The sequence below is a fragment of the Pipistrellus hanaki genome, assembly GCF_964339955.1.
Source record: "Pipistrellus hanaki genome assembly, chromosome: 3".
Lineage (NCBI taxonomy): Eukaryota > Metazoa > Chordata > Mammalia > Chiroptera > Vespertilionidae > Pipistrellus > Pipistrellus hanaki.
This window is the reverse complement of record NC_140505.1, coordinates 120,213,195-120,238,584: the sequence shown is the minus strand read 5'-3', so window position 1 is coordinate 120,238,584 and position 25,390 is coordinate 120,213,195. Positions and strand designations below refer to the sequence as shown.

Here is a 25,390-nt window from a genome sequence, read left to right as displayed (position 1 = left end):
TGTTAGTGTCTCTTACGTGCCAGGCACTGTTCTAAGTACTTTCCATGCACAAACCCTCTTGTTTCTACCATCCCGTGAGATAGATGCTATTATTTTCCCCAGAAGAGACAGATGAACAAGGACATTAAGTAACTTATTTTAAAACTTCAGGTACACAGTGATGGAGATGAAGATTTGAAATTGAGTTTCTGGAGTCTGCAATGTAACAACTAAGTTTTATTATTTGGGATAAAATTAATAGTTGTGCAACACAAAATCCTCCCTTGGAGTTAGAACAAGAACAGCTACAAGCTGCATTTGGTAAAGGCTCAATCAGTGTTTGTTAAATGAGTGACTTCAATTTATATTTCTCCTTTGGAATTTTGAGTGTGAGAAATTCTGTCACAGAAAGAGCCAGCTACCAGCTCCAGGCCCATAATTTTGATCAAAACCTGTCATGTAGCTAAGCTACATTTATCACGCATCAACCTACACTATGTAATGCTTGTGTGAAATCAATTAGATGTTCTATATGAACAAACTCATGGAGAATGAAATGTGCTAATAAAAGACACTAAATTTATAAATATCTGGAAACCTTTAACAAAAGAGAGTAACAACATGAATAATGAATTAGAAATTAAGGATTTCAATTTTTCAAGTTTGCTATAATGTTCTTCAGAGATTTGGAGATTTGAATCAGTAGTGCAATGAGCATAGCACAGTGACTGACACTCATTGTAAGCCCTGGATGGACACCAATTCTCAGGCATGTTATGGCATCTGAATTACATATACTTAGAAAATGAATGTTCCCTCCACTTTCCCTCATCATGAGTTATGGGTAAAAAGCCATGCTTTTACTTAACTCTGAGGAAGAAGCAAAGCACATGCAAATGAGCAGTTTAAACCTTGCTTTTTCAATAGCCAAAATACTAAGTATATAGGGCTGTTTATTTGTTGATAGGAACAAATAGAGCAAAAGGAGAGAATGAGAGTAAGAAAAGTAAGAGGAAGACAGGAAACAATAAATCAGCAAAATGCAATGCCAAGAATCAGAAAGCCTGGGCTCTATCTAATTCTGTCCCTGTTGTCAGTGAGTCATGTGACCCTCTAAACCTCAGCCTTATTTTTCTCATTTGTAAAGTGAAGGAATTCAGCCTCATTACTCTAAGGCAGTGTTTCCCAAACTGGTAGAGTTGTTAAAATACAGATTCCTGAATCCCAACTAAGAAGTGCTAAACTAGAATTTTTAGGAACATTTGTTCCCAAATGGCTAGCAAGATACTGCATTGGGATTCAGGGATCTGTATTTTAACAACTCGACCAGGTGATTCTCATTATGAGAGAAGTTTGGGAAACACTGCTGTAAGGCATTGTGTTGGGCAGCTTCTAAGATGGATCCCATTGTTAGCTCCTCTTTCTAACATTCCTGCCCTTGTATAATCTTGTTCCTTTGTGTCTTTAAGGAACAGACAATGATAAAAGTGAAGGGATGGTGCTCTCCAGATTAGGTTATAAAAAGATCAAGGCTTCATTCTCCACCTCTTTCCTCTCAGAGCTCTTGTTCTGCAGGAAGCCAGCTTCCATGTTGTGAGAAGCCCCGTGAAGATGCCCACATGGCAAAGAACAGATGTTTCTGGACAATGGCTAGCAAGATACTGCATCATGACGGTGAAAACCCGAGTCAGCTTGAAAGTGTATTCTCCCCAATCCAGCCTTGAAAACGCTGCTGCACTGGTGGTGAGAGACTGAAGAGAGGTCATAGCTAAGCCATGTCCAGAGTCCTGACCCACAGAAGTCATGAGGAAAAATAAATGCTCAGTCAGGAGGTAAGTTGTTACATGGTAATAGGTAACTAATACAGATATCATTTATTTAAAAAAAAGTTTGCCACATTGAAAGGCTTTTTTCTATAAGGGAAACAAAAAGCCCAAGTCTTTGAGTCAATGTGGGTTAGGCTGTGATTGAAATAAAGAGAAAGGAGAGAGGGGATCTAGTATAGTGCTTAACTGAATCTTTTATATACTCTTCCAGCAGGTTAGGCCAATGAATTGACCTCACCCAGACAGATATGATTAGATATGACCAAAGTTGGTACTTGACCTCTTAGTTTATAAACACAGGTTGTTCAAAATAACTAAACATCTCCATATACCTTCGCTGGACCCTAGTTATTTTCCATTTCTTCTCTTTTAAGTAAGATATTTGGATTTCAAAACCTCGCCAAAACAAAACAAAAACAAACAAAACAAAAAACAGAACAACTTGTGGAAATGTTTGGATTTATCCAAAGGCTTGCCAATACACTGTTATCAATGTAATCCATGATTAGACTTTTAAAAGTTTTGGTGTGCATAAATGGTGTATGAAGCCTCAGGCTTACTTCTCCGCATCATTCTTAGCCGGCTGTATGCACAGGAGGTGCTAATGGAGGTGAGAGTTGGGAGCTCTCATTCAGTGGATCATCCTGCTCATTTATCTTACTTATTCCATTTTATAACCCAAGTCACTTTAAGAAGCCCATTATGGGCAATTTCAGTATGCTCAGATATGTTTAATTAGCACAAACTTTACTGCCTGTCCTTTCCTAGCCCTTTATAGTCAGTAAATCTGTTTATTTTATTTTATTAAAAGGATTGCTTTCTTCACTTGCCAAAATAGCAGCTAACTCTCTGTCAAAGTATAGCTCATTTTATTGGAATGAAGCTGATCAAAGAAAGGCTATGAAATTTGAGGGGTGCTTCCTTAAGCATTTTGTTGTATAAATTATTTCTAAAATATAAAAATTTTAAAGACATGTTTCGAAGAAGCAGCTCTGATTACTAAAATGCTGAAAATCCCCTGATAGGAGAGAGTAAAATAAAGCAAGACAGAACTTCTTTCTTCCAGGCCAAGAAAAAAAAAAGTTTTCATTTTTTAAAACTCATAGGGGTTTTCATTTTTTCTCATTGATCAACTCTTCTGCTCTGTGTATGATATGCTAATGAGTGTGGGTAACTTTATAATCCCAAACCACTAGAAACAATGAGTTCTAATTGCCTCCGGCAGGCAGGAAAAGCCTGTGTTCCTCTTTGCCCTGATGCTGGCATATCCCAGAAAGCCACTCTACTGAACTAAATAGAAGGGGCAGCGAACACTCCAGATAAGTAGCACGAGGGACCCCTTGTGGTCAAGTATGTATTTCCGGAATTGTCCTACTTGGCTCCTGATGCCCTTCACCCTGCTCAGGTTTTTCCCAGGCCCCTGTGTTGTGCAGGGAATGCTGACTGTAGTGCTTGTTTCATCATAACATTCAGTTTAGACACAGAAGAGGAAAAAAAGGGGGGGGGGGGAGAGGTACATCTTCTGTTTCATTCCAAGTGGTTAAATCTAGCTGGTCCCTAGGCGTTAGATAATTAGGCTCAGGAATTATACTATAAGCAAAGGAACAGTTCTCTGCAGTTAGGTGGCCGTGGTATCTCTAGGGAGAATGTCAAAAATGGCTCTTCTCTGAAACCTGCTGATGAGAAAGGACCCTGGATTGAGGGGATGGGACCGATGCTTTCTTGCAACAACAAAAGTGTGGCTCAAAAGCTGATTATTCCCTTACTCTAGACATAAAGAGGGTGGAATTTAGAGAAATTCCCTTTTACCCACAGGGTATATCCTTCTGCCTCAAGCACAAGAAAGCAATACCGCTAAATTGCAATGTTCACAAGTCCCTAGAAAAAGAAAATATTTCTTTTCTGAGATGTTACAGCCTATTGAAAAGCTACTTCAAAACCTGCCTTAGCCTGTCTCTCTAAAAAACAATAAAAACAACTACCACATGAGTGATTGAATCAAGAGCCTTCTGATTTAATCCTCTTACCTCTAGCCATGCAACCACTGTGGGCCCATCCCACTGGGCAAAAGGTAAGCCCTTCCTTCGAGCTTCCTCTAGAAGTTCATGCCTGGAGTGTATAACAGAGATTAGTCAGATAACATGGTAAAAGGTGTCTGTGGTTATTTTAAATTACATTATTTTTAAGTAAATCAAATAATCCTTTATAAGTTTTTTTATGAGCTAATATAGAATAACAGAATTCCTCAGAGTAATCCATGCAAACCACTCTTTGATTTTATTAGAAATTAAACAATGACATCTAAAAATAATTTTCCTAATATTTAGTCACTAAAATTCAACCATTCAATGTTAATGCACTAAGAAGCTGAATTATATTATCAGCAGATATCTTATCCCTTTAACAAGAAAATGGCCCACATAAGCATATTCAAGTATACATTGTGGGGTCTAAATGTGGTTTCTCCCATCTGCCTTGCTCGTTTTCCCTTATTATTTCAACAGTAGAGGAGATGCCTGTATATAGAGGCAGAAGATAAATTTGGTCATTTAGCCGCATTCTAAAGATGTGCTTAGTTTTAGAATTCTCTCTTTGATCCAGGTGGCCATCTTAGAAGTTAGTTCTTTGATTAGACTACAAAGTTACTTCTCATTTGAAGAGAAATCTAAAGTAAATGGACTTCTATCGCAACAAAGAATGTAAGGTCTGAAACTTAATAATATACTCTTTTCCATTTATAACCACTTCCGTTTCTAATGAAAGCAAAACAGTTCAATAACAACAAATGTTTGTTTCTGACAATGAAAAGTTGTAAAGAGTCTTGACAAATGCATCTATAATCACGGTCCCTACTCCTGAGCCTTTAGAATTGACATCCATTTACAATACCAATTTGCGTTTGCTTATTATAGACATAGCAAATCTGTTTTCTTGCTATATATATCTGGCCAGAACTATATTAAAAAATGTATGCTCTGTTCCTTAGTATGCTTTGATCTTATACACAAATAATAAAAATATATATAATTGGTTTTTTGAATGTGTATATTTTGTGCTTAGGAATCCATAATTAATATTATATATCAACTCCAAAATAAAATATTTATTTTCTGTCAATTAATTAATTGCTTATTACAGTGGACTATAATATGCTAAAATACATGATCAAAAATGACTTCCAACAGGAGAGCTTTTTGTGTTTGCAAAGGATGCTACCAAGAAGTATGTATTGTGAAAAATAAGCAAGAAGAAAAAACAATATTGAAGTTATAGCGGCTGAAGAGACACATAAACCAACTGTTGTTTCAATTGATGGGATAGTAAGAAAAGCATGGGTATTTCTGCAAGTAAGCTAAGCAGCACCTGGCAAAGGCAAACAGCGACAAGGATGCCCTGAATCCCCAAAACTACCAAGGGCCTCCTCTCCTGGCTTGCTCTGCCATCACCCATTCCCTCAGGCTTCCTCATGCCATCCCTTCATTGAAAACCAGATTCAAATAGCCTAGTCTCCCTGAGACCGGTATATTGAGAGAAATGGGTTGAAGTGGGTCAGACAACCAACCATCAGGTACTTATTGAACATCTGAGGAAATAGACATGGACCCAGTTTTCCAGGAGGTCCCTGGTTAGATAAAAAAGTAAACACACAGAACTGTCTGAAAACATAATGAAATATACAAGCAGGTGTTAAAAATCAGTAATGCATATTGTGAGTGTGAGGATTTAATAAAGGGGGCTAATAGCCTGGGAAACAACTGGTGAAGTCTTTCTGGTAACTAAGCTTCGAAAGGCAGGCAGAAAGGAGATGGGGATCGTGTTCCAGGCAGGACAAGCAGTAAGGGCGGAGAGGCAGAGGCAGGACTGAGCGTGGAATATGTGCAAGGACATTTAGAGAAGACCTCCTTTAGAGCAGACCTCCACAGAGGTGACGAGCATTAGTAAGAGTTGTAATTTACATACATTATGGAAAGGAACATTTTCACTTATGTGACAGGTGAGTGGCATTAAAGTGGAAGTAACAAGCATACATTTATAATAGTCTTTTCTACATTCAATAAAAGAAAAAAATATATGCACTCAACACTTACAAAGCACATAACATTTTCACATGTGAATTATATGAGTTGTCTAAAAGCCATTTTTAAAGGTTAGAAAACTTTAATTGTGAAAGTTCTGTCTAGTTTCCTAATAAAATTGCACCACACAAGATAGAGTTAAAACTTAAGTCAGATAGTGTAATCTCTACTCATAAATTTTCAGTTACTTCCTGTATTACTGAGAATAAAAGCCAAAGAGGCTCAAAGAATCTACCCTACTCTCTTCATCTCTTTGGCTCATATCACCTGATGACATTAGTGTCCTTGCTGTTACCTGAAAACAGAGCAGGTCTCTTTCTGCCTCAGGACATTTGCACCTGCTATTCCCTCTGTCTGAAATTCTTGTCTTCTTTATCTCCACATGGAGATACTTCCCTATACCTACCTGAAGTCTTTACTCAAACGTCACCTTCTCTCTGACCTTCCCTCCTATAATAACCAACAGGCACTTCTTATCCCTATTCCTTGCTTTATTATTTTTATTTTCTAACTTAAAGTGCCATTTATTCCTCTCTGTCCTATCCCAATAGAAAATAAGTTGAAAGAAAAGTGAGGTTTTATATATTCTGTTGGGAGGTAAATTTGAAGCATCTAAAACAAGGTCAGGCACAAAAGAGGTACTTAGTAAATAATTGTGAATGTTGAATATGTAGACAAAACCTTCCAGTAAGGTACTTTTGTTTCAGTAAACTGCATCCCATAATGTATTTTTGTAGTTCAATTTTTGAGCCACTTTGTCAGAATGGTATCCATTCCAGATGATTTCAAACATTTGACCTGGTTTGGGATTCATGATGAAAATCTGGTTAAGAGTCAATCCAGGGTGCTTAATAATTATTTTCTCTTTCTGAACAGATATTTTACCATACAGTTTTTTTGAAAAATCATTGGACAATGTGGCCCTTCAAAAGTTGTTTTTGTTTTGTTTGTTGTGTTTAAATCGTATGCTCTCATAACTTCAGTAAGAGTATGCACTTCAGTTTTTCTTTTAACATCTGTATGCTGAAAATGTATATCTTAACATAATTATTCCAAACAGAAATATACCATAAACCTCAATCAGTTGCTTCAGATTATTGATTAGCTAAATATACATATTTAGCTCCATAAAATGAAGAGTTTCGAATTCAACATTAACATATTTGACTTGATTTGGGAAGCACAGCACACTGTGATTTTGTGTGTGTGTGCAATTGTATGTTTGTATATTGTATTATGGTGCATTTTTACATGCAGTGCATATAAAAGTCCATTACATATTTAAGCAGTGTTTGATTTAGAGTCTAGGAACACAAGCTAGGTTGTTCAGACTGAAGTGATTTGATTACATTAAAACCAGAGTTCACTCATATTGAAGCCTTTTTTCTTCAAGTTGCTTTGAAATGGAAGGCATAGTCTCTGACAGGACATTGAATTTATGTTAATTTGAGTTGGGATTTACATAATTTCTTTCTTCACTTGATTTTAAATGTAATGAAAACCATGAAACACACACACACACACACATACACACACATACACACACACACACACGATGGCACAATACAATTACTCATGCTATTACTGAAAACTAGAGGGGTTTGCATTACCTGCCATTAACCATTTTCACTGTGTTCTGTTCTCCCAATTGGGGACTTACTAGAGGAACATTGGTAAATTTTCAGGTTATTTGCATACCATTTAGACTAGATTACTTTAGTGCTTCATTTAATTTAAGCCCTCTTTTAATTCCAATTTGAATTTCCAGTTTCCATATTTCTGAGGTTATTCATATTTTCTCATGCTGTGAGAGTTACAAAGTGAGAGTAATATTGGTGAGTACAGAGCACATACCTCGGTCACCTTAGTCACTCAAGGGAATGCAGGAATTAAGTGGGAAGTTGGGGCTTAAGTTCTTGTCTTCTGACTCCTAATTCAATGTTCTTTCAACCCTAAAATTTTGCACAACACTGTTTGTTCTATCTTCTCCTATCTTTTTAGCCACCTAAGCTTCCTTTTAGCAACTGTACTAAGGAAACTATTTTGATATCCAAAATGTTTAAATTTCAGGAGCATGTGTGAGACAAGAAACTGCATTTTAGAATTAAGGCAATTATATTGATTCCTTAAGGTCCATAAATGACAACACCTTATTCATTCATTATTTTTCAAATTTCATTCAAAAGATATACAGAAATGAAGTTTTATTTCTTGGGATTATTTTCCTTATGAAACTTAGAAATCATTAAAACATGGAAGACCAATGTTAAGTGATAACATGAAAATAATGCCTTAAAATTCATTGTCAAAGTATTTATTAATTTGAAAATGTAAGTTCGTACAACTTGCATTAGGCCAACATAGCTTCCAACACTCTAACCGTAGCTTGTCTTGCATTTTTAAGAATACCTATTAGAGTTTTCATTGGTATTATGATTTCCCAACTGGAGTAAATATTGCATTGTTAAATAAGTAGTAGAATAACTACAATTTGAAATTGTAGAAGAAGAAAAAATGTAAGCCATGCTAGTGAATTAAGTAATATTATAAAGCACATGACCTTATATCAGTACCAAAAATATCCATATAGCCAATTACTAAAACTCTCCACAGCTTCCTGGATAATTGCATCTCATAGGAGCTATTTTATTTACCCGCCCCCCCCCCAACTTTTGGCTTTGAATTTAAGAGCACTATGTCTCCCCATCTAAAGTGTTAAATAGGTTACCAATGTAAAGTTCACACCAATGTAAATATTTTATAAAATTATGCATGATTTGTTTTACTTTGAAGCCTGATTTGTCTTAGGAATAACTAGTATAATCTAGTTTAATTCAAAAGGTAAAATTTGAAACTGTATTCTGGATAGTATAAACGTTTAAAGCCTTAAAAGTTAACCCATGTACAGGCAACAATGGAAAGAACACAAAATGAAAGGGTTCAACCAAAAATAAGATTGACTTTGGAACCTGAGAGTAAAGGTACCACTAGGGGAGATCTAGCATTTCCCCTCTTCGTGTAAGTGTAGTTGTAACGATTGACAAAAATTCTCTCTTGACTACAATGTCAATGCAGAACCGCAGAGCACCGGGAAACACACAGGTAGAGTTAGTCATGCAGCACAGTTGAAAATACCCCAACAGCTTGCAACTATTACTTAGGCCTCACTGAATGCCACACTAACTCATAGAGAATGACTTGAGAACTAGGGGAGATGATGTCTGGATATCTGTTGACGTGTCTAAAAGAACCAAAACACAGTTGCCTGGAAGGCCAACATAATTAATTCAAATATGAACATTTCTCTGAACCAATGATTCCTTTGATGCTGTAGAAATAAATACACTTCCCAATTTTTGCTTTTGGTCAGAGGCAGTGCAGCTTGTGTTACAACTGAAAAGAGAAATACTAAAGATAAAACAAAAAAGAGGATGATGCTGAAAATAAACATGTTCACCAGCCATGGTGATTCAACTTACCCAGATGTGCTTTTCATGAGATGGAGAAGGATGGATGGAAAAGAAAAGCACACAAATGTTAATGCATACATTTCAATTCAAAGAAAGCCGTGGAATAAAATAGGAGCATTATTTCAGATGTGTGAAAGCTCAAATATGAGAAAGATATGGTGTCTTATTGTTATTTCACCATGACACACATACTCACTGCGTCCAAAAGCATGACCAGCCTGAGGGGAATTCTAATAGTTGACCAGTAAATCTGTCTCTCAAAAATGAGCCACTCTGAAACATGCTTGACCACATTTTCCCCAGCCTCTAGTACACCCTGGGAGGACATCAGGCACCTGTCAAAGGGCATTCTTTGCCTCAGTGCACTCCTGAGCTATTTTACAAGTAGAAGCAAATAACTCACTGCATGGCTTATACAGCCATATAAGCCTACTGTTAGAGCTCCAGAAGTACAGAAAACTTCGGAAGAGGCAGCAACTTGAAGAAAGAACTGGTTTGAGCATCAGAAGGTCTGTGTTCTAGTTCTCACATATGATTAGGTCAAAATTACTAGAAAGTTCTGATATTGAATTTCCTCAATTTGGAGCAAAAATACATTTGTGCATTCCAGGTCAATACTTTTATTATAGTATCAATTGCTATAATAACCAGTATTTTTTATATTTGTATATAGATATGTGCTAGTCAATAATCAGAACATGAAAAAGTATAAAATAATTATATTATTCTTTGCTTGCCACACTACTTCTTCATTTATCTGAACTGGCAGAATAGTGTTGAATTTGTGCCAATTGAATCCTTTTCAATGGAAATACTTATTTGAGCAGATCTTTATAAATATTGTTATGAGGAAAAATAATGAATGAGACTGGTTCATCAATATTATCAGAAATCACCACAAAAACAACATTGACTTAAATGTAGTGTTTGAAGGTGCCCACCTGTTCCCTGGATATAGTAGAGACATTGGGAAAATATGGAATTTAAATAATTCAACAAAAAGCCATGGAAATATTATTTTAAATTTTCTAGACAAGCATACTATACTAAATATTAGAAAAAGAAAACTTTACTACAACTCATAAAACATATTCAATGTAACAAAATATGAAGAAGAAGTACCTATCTCAGAAATAAGGCAAATCAGAGTTTTCTTGCTTATTGCATAATCATTATAAAGAAAAACTTATCGTGGCAATGGAACACCCTGCACGTGCCTCCTCTAAACGCATTCATTCAGAGAAACCATGTGTTACTTTATTAAATGGACATCACAAGAAATATATATTCTTTGACCTTTAAGTTTTCAAAGAAACAAAAATAATTGTCCAAACAAGTTGGCACCACAATGTCCTAAGCAAGTTAAGTCATACTTTTTACATCATACACACAGCAAAGAAAATTAAAACCAAAAAGAAATAGCTTCTAAGTGATTAATAGACTCAACAAGCCTGTGAACTTTTTCATGAGCTTTGAAAACAAGACAATTTCTGAGCTTTACACAAAAACTGGCAACAAAATTTGGGCCACTTATTATCATGGACAAAATTATCTTCCATAGCCTACCAGTTATCTAGAAATTACTCTCCATTAAAACAAGCAAGTTAAGTCTGCACAAAGTAGAAGATTAATATTCATCTCATCTTCATTTATCACTTTTGAAAAGAGAAAATTTGCACCAATAAAAATACCTTAAATATAAAACATGAGAAATAATGAAAACAAGTGGGAAACACAAATAAAAAATATCGCTTTAAGTTCTACTATATATATTTCTTATCAATTTGTGTAAGTTATCTGTTTTCTTATAGTTTTTATAAACTTTCATTACCTCCATAGTCAATTAATTTAAGAGTCACTTTGAACAGGTATCTCATTTGAGAATATTAAGTATTTTAACTCATGACTTTCTAAAATATATCTTTTGCAAAAAACAGAAAGCTAATAGTCATAAGTAATTCAGATATTTTTGTGGTAATAAATTATAAATTTATATCAAAGATATATATATGCAAAGATAAAGTGTTTAATTTCTGCTATAAAATTAATACATTATTTCCTAAAAGCAGTTATTTGCAGTTACATATAACCTCAGTATTCTCCACTCCAGATTGCCAAGGTTATGATAATAGCAAGAGAGATTCTGTTAAGAATAAATGTTCTTTAGTTAAATTTATTTAGTCAAATATGTCAATTATTTGACTAAATTTATTTAGTCAAATAATTGACATACAAAAAAGCCAGTTGAGTTACCATCTAATGAATAAGATCAAATCCAATTATTGGCACAATGTTTTCCTTGGGAACATCAGCACAACAAGAAGACATTACCAGCTAACATATGTGTTATATTTCAGAACAGGCACTTTACACGTAAATTGTCTTACTTTCTCTTTCTAGATCACCTATCAAATGAATGGGCTTTCACCTGTTCATGAACAAGTTATGTAAAATAATTCACATTTCCAATGAAATAATTTACTAAATGAGCTTTACATGTATAATTTAATTGCCTCTGGCTTTTGAAGGTTCAAGTTGATAAGTTAGAAATATTTTTAAATCAATTATTAGTGCCAGATTGAAGAGTGAATGGGTAATAACTGGAGTGAAAAAGTGGAATGAAGAAAGGATTTTTTTTAATAGAGTAAACTTGAGAATGTTTGAATGGTGATGGCCATACACAGAAGAGAATAGAATTTGAAGATCTAAGAGCAAGTAGTAATAGGCTCAACATAACTGAGAAAATGGGAAGGGCTGATCTTAAGTAAGAAGACAGAAGCCTAGTTTCCTGTAATAATAATAATAATAATAATAATAATAATGCAATAGGGCAAGTATTAGTGTGCATTATACAGTAAATAAGTCAGAGTACTCAGCTGTCCTCTTTATTCTCTCTTTCTAAGGTAGAATGTGAGCTCATTTGCAGAAGTTGCACATTTAAGCATAGTGGAGGACTCTAACAAAAGTTGCAGAGAGTAGAATTGGTGAGAGGAACATATCAAGATTACTGGGCAGCACTGAAATCCTAAATGAAGCTGGCGCAAGTTTCCTTACTGTACTTTTCTCCAGAAGCACAAAGGAGCCCAAATATAGACATGGAGAATAAAAATTCAATGGTGGCTGTGTTTATGACACATGGATATGAGCAAAGGAAAGAGAAGTAAAAAAAAAAAAAAATAGGAATGTTTAGTTGTGTTGAAATTATGGACATGGTATCTGAGCTGAAAAGGGAAAGAGGAGAGGACAGAGAAGGGCTAATGCAGTGTGCAGGAATAGAAGTCTATAAATACAATAGTGGAAGAAGTCCATAAAGCATGTTGAAAGGAGAAGACTCCAGTTTGAGAAGAATGATATACTTAAATCAGTACTTCTGTAACAGAATGACTCGGGATAATGACGAGATTTGGAATATGACCATGGGGAGCTGGAGGAGAGAATAATATTGAAAGTGATGAAGCTCTGAAGCTTAAAGGCCAGGCTGTGACTGAGTGAGCTTTGTGGATAAGAGCACCCCAGGCTAATGGCAGGAATGGCTTTATATAGAAAGTCAGATGATGGGATACAGATAAAAATAGACAGCCAAGCACATTTCTTCTAATCCTTGTATAGGAAAGCAAATGGTTCAGAGGTTTTACGTTTGGTTCATCATGACACTACTTTAGTATTTTCTTTAAAGTTAACACTGACTTCAAATAGCTTTTGGAGATATTTTTAAAAGAGGTTAAGAATCTTTATTCTTCTAAGAATATTGTTATTCATTTGCCTAGCAAACTTAACTCAGTGAAGCCCAAAATAAAACATTTGATAATATAGAATTATAAAGAAGCATATTTAATGGTATGTTTGTATGTACATAACAATAAAATATACATATATACATATACATATATATATTTTGAAAGAAATGTATTTTGGTAGAGACTTTTTGAAATAAAACTCTGGCAATAGGACACGAAGGCTCATTACTCTTCTTAGAAATGTGAAGACAAGGAAAAGAAACTTACTTCATGAATGGCTAATTTTAAATAAATATTGAAACCATATCTTCAGTGACTTTTTGAAAAATAGAATACAGAGCTAATGCAACATTATATATTTTTAGAAAAAAATATGGAGAATTCCTTCTAAATTAAGATGTCAGCAGTTATGTAAATGTACCTTAATTAGTGGCAGTTTTTCTTTTTAAAAAAGTAATTAAATCATCCTTATAATTAGACACTGACTTTGTAAGCTTTACTGGAATAAATAATGTTAGATTGATTTAAGCACACATTTACATTTTGTGTTGCTTATTTATTAGTGATAATTACTATTGTTATATTAAGCTTTGGAATATTATGTGGGGTTAATTATATCAGAAAAAGACAGTTATATTCATGGCTAAATCTTGTGTTTTGAAACTACCTATCTTTGTCTTGGTTTGAATATATCTGTTGATCATGTTGGGTTGAAGTTGGGTAAGAAACTATTCTCTAGAGGAAAATATATGTTACTTTTTTAGAGTATAAAGAGAATGAGTGTTTTTTTTTATTCCTTAATAGACCATTTTAAATTATATAGAGATTTAAGGTCCAGATAAAAGACTGGACTACATATTCTTGAAATTATGGCCTTATCCTACCTAATTCAGATGTAATCTAGGCTCAGGAGATCTGCACTTTTGTGAACCACAGTGTCTGGAAAGCTACATTTCCTCATGTGTGGAAGGGAATAGCAGTTTCTACCTCAAAGGCATTGTAAAAATTAAGATGTAATACAACTTAAAATGTATAGAATAATAGCTGGTGTATTATAACTGCTCTGTGTGATTATTAAGTATTTAATACATAGAAAATATATTACTATCATTACTATACAAAGAATGAGGAGGAAAAATGGAACAGAATACATGTGCACTAGGATATAGGAGTAATCATAACAAGAGCTAGATATTAAGCATACTAAGACCTTAGCGTGCATAATTGGAAATAGAGGAAACAGAGATGGTGAGATAAATAGGGACTAGATAATGTAGAAATTTATGGTCTACATAAAGGCATTTGGAATGTATCCTATGGCTGCTAAGGAATGGTTGGGAAATTTAGGCAGGCTATAAAATATGACTTAGAGCTCTTTAGCAGAAGTGTGAGGAATAGATTACAGGAAGGTAAGACTGAAAATATAAAGACTGTTTTAAATGGTATGAGAAAGAGAAGAAAAAAATCAACATGTTTGAGAGATTTTTTTAGAGAGCTAGTATATGGAGTGATGGTACATAAAGGTGATAGGAACACAGAGGTGAGAGTGATTGGTAGTATACAACAGAGGTGAGAGTGATAGTGGTACATGAAGGTGCATAGAGGGAGAAGGAAAAGAGAGAAATAGGGATGAAACCCAAGTTTCTGGTTTGGTCTTCTATGTAGAGGTCACTGTCCTAGTATCTGTTCCATTTTCTTAGATTTTCTTCTTTCCCACCCAGCTTCTAATCACATTTAGTTATTCAGAAACTATAATTTGATTGCCTATAATATGCAGCACTGCAAGTGTTTTAAAAAAGCAGAGGTTCTGAGTTCAGTTCTCCAAATTATATAGAACATAACAAACCCCAGGGCAAGGACAATTTAAACAGCTTAGAAACCAATCTCACAGCTGAAATTAGAATCTTCCTTATCATAATCTTACCACATGCATATGCTTGGCAGGTCCATATTGGACAGAAACATGAGAAATAACTCCAGGTGGTCAATTCTTTCTTCTCAGATCTGTGATCACTATTAGTTCTCATTTAAACTTAACTCAAATTTGTTTGTAATAAACTCTGCTTTTGGCTCAAGATTTTATCACTAAGCCTTAAAGAAAATGTCTGATTACTTGTCTGCTTGGCAGCATTTGGATATTTGCTGTCTACACTCCACATATTCCTAGTTGTTTACTAGTATAACACTCCGTGGAGAAATAGTTTGGTGTCATTTTGCTATAATAATCAATACCTCTGAATAAATCTGTTTTCAAGCTTATTTCCCAGAAATTAACACAATATCTGGCTATGATCTGGTCAGTACACAGATTTTTGGCCTTATTAATTACTTTTATGGATATTGAAAGTCATAAACTTCTTTGCCAGACATTGCTAATTTATAATTTTTGCAGAAAAATTTTTCTTAGGAGCTGAGGTAACATTTTACACATCCTCTTACACACAAATAGTATGTATAGTAATGAAATGGATATAGAAATATATAATTGCCTTTATTAAACTTCATCACGTTAGATTTGGATCTCTTTATAAAGGTCTTCCTTAAACGAAAGTATTTATATAAAAAACTTTACTATATCATCTAGCTTTAAGAATAACAAAAACAAATCATTTATAAAAGTGCTGAGTTGGCCACTTATTATTTCACTCAGTCATCATCAATTAATTTATTCAGTCGCTCTGATTACAACTGTCCCATCAGTTATAAGGGCATTTTACTAATCTCATTCCATGTTTAGAAGTATCTTTTAAAAAGTATATGAAATACCTTGCTGAACTCAACACATAGTGTTTCTACAGCAGTTTTCCTCATCTGCATGTATAGAAAATGTTGAAAATTTTAAGGACACAGCTTAGAGTTAAGAAACTCCATTTATTCTTGGTGAAGATCTGATAAATGTTTAATCTTTAGTTTGAAAACTAACAGTGAGGTGAACCAATCTTTAACTTGGAGAACATCTTTTAAATAAGAACATTAGGTGGTTTTAGGCTTGTGGCATTTTTCTTATTATGTTGGAAGACCAGGGACTTAGAGAAGGGATCATGCCCCCTGAAATACTTAGTATAATCATTATCTTCATGTCTGTCTTTAATATCAATCAAGCAGACAATATAAATTTATTTAGAAAAGGCCTTTCTTCCAGTATATATAGCTGTCTTGAGTTTTAATTTCCTATCGCTAATTCTTATTTTACATTTTCTATGGACAGAAAAATATGAAGAGTTTCTAGGGCTTCTGTTCTATTTCCTCTGTAATCTCTCCCTATTTAAAAGCCTAAATAACTGGCCTATCATCTGACCATTCAACTGTCTGACCAGTTACTATGATGCACACTGGCCACTGGGGGGCAGATGCTCAATGCAGGATTAGAAACCACAGATATGGAAACATAGAACAGACTGATTAATCTCAGAGGGAAGGTGGGAGGAGCAAGGTGAGAAGAGATTAATCAAAGATCTTATGTGCATACTAGAGGCCTGTGCACCAGTGAGATCCCTTTAGCTGGCCTGTGCCCTCTCGCAATCCAGGACCCCTCAGGGCCATAGTCGGCAAACTGTAGCTCGTAAGCCACATAAGGCTCTTTGGCCCTTTGAGTGTGGCTCTTCCACAAAATACCACTGCCTGGGTGAGTCTATTTTGAAGAAGTGGCATTAGAAGAAGTTTAAGTTTTAAAAATTTGGCTCTCAAAAGAAATTTCAATTGTTGTATTGTTGATATTTGGCTCTGTTGACTAATGAGTTTGCCCACCACTACTTCAGGGGACGTTCGAGAGCAGGTTTCAGCCAATCCCCGCAGGCCAGGTGGAGGGACTCCAATGGTGCATGGATTCCTGCACTGTGCCTCTAGTCTATTAATATTGTACTGTGGATTCAAAACAGCAACTCCATTCTTTCTGTATGTTTTTTCTTCCTAAGTAGATAAAATATATATAGAGAGCACTTGGTTCCCTTAGTTTAATTTTTTTTTAAAGAAATTTCAATGCATCTGAGCCTTTATCCTTTGGTTGTTACTACTTTTTAGGTTCCAGGGGATTCTTACACTGCCCTTGTTTGGAGCCAGGCAGGACTCTCCATGATCAGATGGCAAGGCCATGATTGTTCTAGGTTAGTGCAGGTAGAGAAGACACACTCCTAGAGTTCCAACTAGGAAGTCGGGACACATTTTCTAAGAGAGAACCTTGTCTTTAGGTTCTGAAAAATTCTTCGCTATTAGATCCTTTTGAGTCAGTTGCCCAGGAGTGTTCCCCTATAGCCATGTCTGTGACTAAATGAATCCTTGACTATAGTTAACTGAGCCAAGTACAAATATCTTTTTTCTTTTTTTTAATATTTACAGATGCTTCTCCTAGGAAATTATAAATGTGAAATAGAAGTTATGAGTATTGACAACACTCTAGAGAAATATTTCATACTTTGTTATTGTTAAAATCTTGAAGTTGTCCTGATTCTGTTGTTTCTGCAATCTCTGAAATCTCTAATGCCCTACCAGAGAACTCCCCTTTTTGCTTAATCTCACAAGTTTTAGTTCCTTTACCATGCTTACAAAATAGACATTTGTGGGGCAAGTGAAGACATTTACCTTCCATACATACAGCATGACTTAGGTGGGAAAATGCATTCAAAGCCTCCAAGACACGTCTTACAAATTAACCTCTGAAGCACAGCCTGCTTTTAAATTTAACTTGGCAGATTGGCCCTTAATAAATATTTATTAAGTGAAAGACTGTCGTGGAATTTCTGTGATACCTTTATGAATATTTTCAGTGACATTTGTTTTGCTCAGAGATAGCTAATCTCGGAACCTTCCAAATACCAAAAGATTAAAAGTGCAGAGTCGCTAAACACATTATTGATTATGCACTGAAGAAGACCCTTAGGATTGCAACAGAAATAAATTAACTAAATCTACAGAGCTTCACTTTTATGTCTTTGAAGCTCTAACATAAAGATTCATTGATAATGATTAACTGTGACTGCCATGCTCCAAGGAAAAACTCTTCTTGAGAATACTGCTGATAGCTAGGTTGGAATATTAATTTTTTTAATGATGTTGAAAAATTGATTTCAAATATAAAACCCATTTTTATTTACTATGTTCAGAAGAACATAGCAAATAAAACATATAATAATATGTTATCTATATTATAACTAAAGATTAAAAATGATAAATTAGTCAATATATTAATATTCATTTGCTATCTGTATATGAATTCATCTCAAGATACAGATTTCAGCATGAATATATGCTTTTGTGAAAAATTGTACAGTGTTAAAATGTAGTGGGAAAATGAGAGTAGATAAAAAATGGATATAAAATTTTCAGAATTGATATTTCTGGAGATCAGTAACCATCCACTGGATATACATGAATTTTAATGTGTTCACTGCCTGTCAAGGACTGTCCGAGTGCTAAAAAGGTGCAATGCTATGAAACAGACAAATTCATCTTCAATGCCGTAGTATCTGTAAAAATTAGTTTCTTGGAAACAAAGTTGAATCTAGAAATAAAAGTTCTTTATGTCAATATGTGTAAGATAGTCCAGTCTAATAAATCTTCAGATTAAAAGTATAAATTAGAAAAATTATATATAAAAAACATTTGATTATAAATATACTTAAAGCATTTCTGAACTCCAAAGATAAAGAGAAAAATCTTAAACTTTCAGAGAGAGAAAGAGAGTGTATAAAGAAACCCTACATGTTAAATAGGAAAGAATGACAAGCAATTGACAGTGGACAAACTGGAAGCAAGAAGAGTAATACTTTCAAAGTTTTGAGGGAAAACTATTTTAAATCAATAGTTTTACACTTTGGGCAATTTCCAACTAATTTTAGATGTAAAACGTATTTTCAGAACTCTAAGTATTTAGGGAGTTTGCCACATATCCTATCATCACATTCTCAGAAAGGTGATGTGGATAATTGGCGGTTAAATATATTCCAGGAGAGAACAGTAAGGTAAGAAATCTGGTGAGACATTCATACAAACACATTTGACATTGGTATTTCAAAAAGTTCTTCTTTAGGCAAAGATGCTAATGACATAAAATTTCATCTCCTTCCTTGTGAGTTTATGGTCCTTGATTCCAGATTAATGGATTGATGGACTCGGTATATTGTAGATGCTATTCTACAGGCATGGGCAACACTTGCGCATGGTGGAAGCCTGTGACTATCTAGCTCTTTCAGTGTCAGGCAAGTTTATCAAATTTGGGGATTCAGTGTTAGGAACCCTCTTTTTTCCATATACTTAAGTCATGTTCTAACTGCTCTTTCAGCAATAAATCTGGTATTGTGATCTCTAATTGTTTGATTCCTTTGTCTAGCATGAAATAGATTCTAAATTTTAGTCAAAGAGCAGAGCTTCTATTTATTGAGTCCTAAAACACCACATCTATGTTCTAAGTGAAATTCAGGGATTCATGGAGTCAAAGAACATTCAGAAATTGAGGTTTTTGATGTGACAGACCATGTAAGCTTTTGTCCCTTCAGTAGGGCCTATTATATCATGCAGTTATTTTTTGTAGCTGTGGGTGACCAGCTTGAACAACTTTAGGTGTTAGCCTAAAACATTGCTGGAGAGGTAAGAAAGAGAAATACGTCCCTGAAGATCGGGTGACAGGTATAAAAGGAAAGAGGACAAGTTCTTAGGTCCTGATGTTTGTAATGTGAACCTCAGAAATAGAAGGGATGTTTAGTTTGTGTTAAATCAGAAAAGTGCTTGTAGTCCAATTAAATCAAACAGAAGCTCGTGGACAAGATCTCAGAGAGTAGTGACCCTCCAGAGGGACTTGATATCAAGAAAATTGTGAGAAATCATATTTCTAATACTGAGATCTATAATAAGAATAAGTGACTAAATCCTTAAAGACTAGGAGCTATACAATGTTGGCTACAGAAAAAATTGGACACATTTTAAGGGTGAAGGCCAGAAAAATTAATGTAAAGTACTCAAAGTGGTGCTGTCAGTTTGACACAATTATTATTGGTATTAGCAGCACTCTACATAAACCTGCTGGGAAAAAAATTAAGGAATTTAAGTTTTAAAGGAAATTATAGCAGAAATAAGGCATAGTAAATGTGAACCTTAAGAATAATAATAGATTGACTTAGGCTAGGTTAGATGTTCTGATGAAAGAATAGCACCTGTGTGATCATACCCAACTCAGAAAGGTGAAGGTTGATAAGATGTTTTGAATAGTGGGTGCTTTAGCAGATCCAGTATTGTTGATTTTCTATTTCTCATCATTGGACAATAGCTAGAAACATAAGAAAAACAAATGCCTGTACCATAAAGAAAAGTTAAACTATAATAAAGTAGGAACACAGATCTAGTAAGCTTTTCTAAATCTTGTGTGCTCAATTTGCTGGATGGTAAATGTACCTCAAATTAGACTTTCTTTGGGACTGGCAACATTACAAATTTCTGAACTTTGCAAAAATTCGGAATGTCTTGAATATTGCTCTATGAACGTATGGTTTTTAAAAATGTGCCATAACTAACATTTTTAGAGAAAATTATTCCCAATTAAATTAAAAATCACAGATTATTCATCTTAAATACCTGATGTCCTAGGAAAGTTAAAAATAAAAAATTTTCTCCAGGTTGGCCAATTCCTTCAGATACTAATGGATCTCTGATAGCAACTTTGGGACAGTGAATATCGATCAAAGTACTTTGTTCTGGAATCATTACATTTTTGGCCAAAGACGAGAATAAAAAAATTGTTAGGAAAACATGGTCATAGCTACTAAAATGTACAACTCAGAGTGTTCAACTTTTTGAAAGAAAGTTCCATTTTATGGTTTTGTTTATCTTTCTAATAAAATGTACTTGAATTATTTTCCATCCTGAAAGAAGATTAATTCACATGAAAATTTAACACAGAAAATTGTATTCCTTGAAGCACATTTAAAAAGGACAGAGTATCTTTAGAAAAAAAGAACAATGGAATTTTAAATAAAATTTTAAATACTTCAGAACATTTAAGAATGATTTAACTTGTCTATCTTAAATAACTCATTACATGAAAACACTTCACCCTTTAGTAACCCAGAAGCCACAGTATAGTGTCATGCAAGTCCTGAATAAGTGTTAGCACTATGTATACTCTCACACATCCTGGTTATATATTTATGGTCAGAGGGTTCTTGCTATGGGATAAACAATAATAAAAGAAATACTATTTTCCATTGATTAACTTTGTTGGATTCACTTCAATCCAAGTACTATTACTCAATAGAAAATAACTAATACATTTTAACTTGTATTATATTAAGTAATGCTTCCTATATTATTCTTATATTAGTGACAATATTCTATTTAATACATTTTAAAATCATATTTTGCTTAAACATATTGCAAATTAAACTCAAAACTCTTAATTTTCAAACTCAATCCAGAACTAAAATCAGCTTCTGCTATGAGGGTATATAGGATTTGAAAAATAACTCCATAACATTAATATCGAATCAATCCAACAGTATGTAAAGTTAATAGTAGATAATAATAATATATATATTTTTAGATCATTGTATAATTGGAATATTTAACTTTAGTAGCCATCAAAAGAGACATTTAACTTGGTCCCATAAAAAAACAATGAACTATGTAATGCATGCCTCAATATCAGCCTTGTATGCAATGTGAAAGGTGGCCAGATTTCCATTATATGTAAATATTTCATTGAGAGAAAAATAAAATATAACTTTAAAAAATATATATACCTTCATTGATTTCAGAGAGGAAGGGAGAGGAAGCGAGAGATAGAAAGAGAGAGAGAGAGAGAGAGAGAGAGAGAGAGAGAGAGAGAGAGAGAGAGAGAGAGGGAGAGAGGGAGAGAGAAACATCAATGATGAGAAGGAATCATTGATTGACTGCCTCCTGCACATTGGACCAAGCCCACAACCCAGGCATGTGCTCTTGACTGGAATCAAACCTGGGACCCTTAGGTCCACAGGCCGATGCTCTATCCACTGAGTAATACAGACTAGGGGAAAAAAAACTTTTAAGAGAAGTAAAGGAGGTCTATTAGCCAAACTGGGTTTTGACTCTTCTTATTCCTTTAGATGTAAAGTAATTTTCAGAGAATAAAATTAAAAATCCTTTAAACTTGAAATAAATTTTAAAGAATCTATCAAAGAAGACTTTTAATTTTTCTCTCTCAATATATAACCTTAAATTTGAATATAACAATCGTTGATAGGAATAAATAAAAATAAGAGATTTCAAGCATATTATAGTATTGTTTAAATATGCATTTTGAAGTATAATTAACGAAAGAAAATGTTTGCTAGTATAGAATGCTACTGAACATTTCATTGTATTTTTAAAATATGTTTTCCATGTTACTTTTATTTTCTTCACAGTATTTCTACTGAATTTGGATAAATACCTAATTTTTATAAATAGAAAATTAATGAAACAACTTGGCTAGTGAGTTGTTCTGCAACTTTTAAGTACATATTTCCTCCTTCTTAGTAAACATCTGCAGTGCAAGTGAACTGGCAACATATGAAGTAAGCCGATTAGTCTGAATGTTATAACCATGAGAGCATCTATGTTAGAATCTCTGTTACAATGATGACTAGAGCCATGAACTGCTGCAGAGTAACCAGCCAACAGATTCTGGAATAAAGAGAAATTCTTTAGCTTTTAAAAATATATTCTAAAGGTGCTGTTTCCTCACTGAAAAATGTTATTATGTATCCAAAAATGTTATTTATGGATCTACTTGCTTTCCAATTGCTGGTGGGACTCAAAATTTGCCAATTTTGCAAGTTACTTAAATGTTCCATATTATATGTGAATGAAAAGATGTACTATCAGTTTCCTGACAGATGCAAAACAATCTGCTGTAAGTCTAAAATTAGTTTATATTCAATCATTCAGAGGAATTTCTCCTTTTAAATATTCCATCTTAAGAGGAGATACTTTGTCATGAGAAGAAACACAAAGATGAATGGCATACTCTCTCATTTTATCATACTAATACAGCACAGTACTGAATGTCACACCAAACAGACTATTACATTATTTGTAAGGCTGCATTTACATATTTTAATATACCTGTGTTTTGAAATAACACAACTATATTTAGAGAAATGTTATTTCAAACTCTAGCCTATTAGAACAAGGAAACTCAAGCCCTGAATAGTTTTAGGAAAAACCAGGGCAATATCCATCCGTCGGTTGTTTTCTTCTAACTAATCTCTTTTTTAAATACCCTATAAGCTATGCAAAAGTGTAAATTAAAGTTTAAGAAAGGAGAAGAAAAACATCTCCAAACCTACTTTTTCTTCAGTCTTCTATCCTTCTCAGCTTGAGTTCCGAGTTTGCCTAACCCCAGGGACTCCTGGGCCGCAGCTTCCGTCTCCATGAAGCCTCCTGTGAAGAAGTAACTATTCACATTAGATTAAACATATTGGGTCAATTCTGCAATTAAGTTCTTAAAAATTTATTTGAGCAACTGTTTATGATCATATTTTCTCCTCACTCCCACACACTTTGTAAGCGTTTCTATTTCCAAACCAATATGCATAAACATACACTGAGAGAATGGAAAATAAAAATAGTACCTACTGTCAACACTATTCAATGGTAACTCAGAGCAACATAAAACATGTGGCCTGTATACTTATAAACCCATGAATATATAATTTGAAAGTGTTGTGATCTCCTTTTAATGAAATAAAAGCAAATATTTGTGGAGTATTGCATTTTTCAACATTTAAAACTTTAAAAAATGTTTTTATTGATGTCAAAGAGGAAGAGAGAGGGGAAGAGAGATAGAAGAATCAATGATGAGAGAGAATCATTGATTGGCTGCCTCCTGCATGAACCACACTGGGATCAAGCCTGCAACCCAGGCATGTGCCCTGACCAGGAATCGAACCATGTGACCTTCTGGTTCACAGGTCAAGGCTCAATCACGGAGTATGATGGCCAGGCAACATTTAAAACTTTAAAAGACTTCTTATATAATTGGGTTAATTGATAGTCCAGTGAGTAGAAACTCAGGTGTGTCTTCAATTCCAAGTAAACAGAATGGAGAGGCATTGCCTGATTTCTAAAAGCTTTTCATTTCTAGCTTCTGGAATCCTCTTTTGCTCACCTGTATGATTCCTATACCCTGTAACTTTATAGGGATTTGGCCTAAACTGCAATTGGACATGCCTCTCACAATCCAGGACTGCTTGCTCCTAGCTGCTTACCTGCCTGCCTGCCTGATTGCCCCTCACTACTTCCCTGCCAGCCTGATCCCCTCTAACCACCTCTGCCCCAGCCCCATACTCGGGACCTGGGATTCCCTCTGGCCAGCCCCAGGGACCTGGGACCCAGGATGGCTTTTCCTGGGACAGCTACAGGGGACAGCGGGCAGGTGGCTTCTCCCTCTCCTAGGCCACAGCAGCAGCTGCTGGCATCCCTGGCACCACTGGCAGGTGGCTTCATCTGGACATGGCTTTGTCAGGAAGGACGTCCAGATGGTTGTCTGGAAGACATCCTGCCTAATTAGCATATTACCCTTTTATTAGTATAGACTAGAGGCTAAGTGTATGAAATTCATGCCGGGGGGTGGGGGTCCTCAGTGGAGCCTGCACCCTCTCCAATCTGGGACTCTTCGAGGGATGTCCGACTGCCCGTTTAGGCCTGATCCTGGTAGGATCAGGCCTAAACAGGCAGTCAGACAACCCTCTCACAATCCAGGACAGCTGGTTCCCAACCGCTCTCCTGCCTGCCTTCCTGATTGCCCCTAACCACTTCTGCCTGCCAACTTGATTACCCCCTAACCACTTCCCTGTCAGCCTGATTGATGTCTAACTGCTCCCTTCACAGCCTTTTTGCCCCTAACTTCCCTCCTCTGCCAGCCTCCTCACCCCTAACTGCCCTCCTCTGCTGGCCATCGTGTGGTGGCCATCTTGTATCCACATGGGGGCAGGATCTTTGACCACATGGGGGCAGCCATCTTGTATGTTGGAGTGATGGTCAATCTGCATATTACTCCTTTATTAGATAGGATAGAGGCCTGGTGCATGTGTGGGGGCCAGCAGGTTTGCCCTGAAGGGTGTCCCGGATCAGGGTGAGGGTTCACTTGGGGCATGGGGCAGCCTGAGTGAGGGTATTGTGGTGGTTTGCTGGTCTGCCATGCCCCCTGGCGACCCAAGCAGAGGCCCTGGTATCTGGGATTTATTTATACTCTACAATTGAAACTTTGTAGCCTTAAGTGGAGGCCTGGGCCAGCCAGGGTGTGCAAAAAGCTTGGCTTCCTCCATCACCAGGGAAACCCAAGCCTCCTTCCTGCT

At 35.3% G+C, this 25,390-nt stretch overlaps 1 protein-coding gene across 16 annotated transcripts in view; it reads right to left on the bottom strand.

The window, feature by feature from the left end:
• PPFIA2 (PTPRF interacting protein alpha 2) overlaps window positions 1-25,390 on the bottom strand; it is a 421,613-nt gene that overhangs the window by 31,228 nt on the left and 364,995 nt on the right. For all 16 annotated transcript variants that reach the window (XM_084878850.1, XM_084878843.1, XM_084878856.1 and 13 more), the window contains 2 exons: window positions 23,381-23,474; window positions 3,833-3,914 (listed from right to left, as the gene is read on the bottom strand). In XM_084878850.1, coding sequence (XP_084734976.1) covers window positions 3,833-3,914; window positions 23,381-23,474 — 176 coding nt within the window. The remainder of the gene's footprint in view (window positions 1-3,832; window positions 3,915-23,380; window positions 23,475-25,390) is intronic.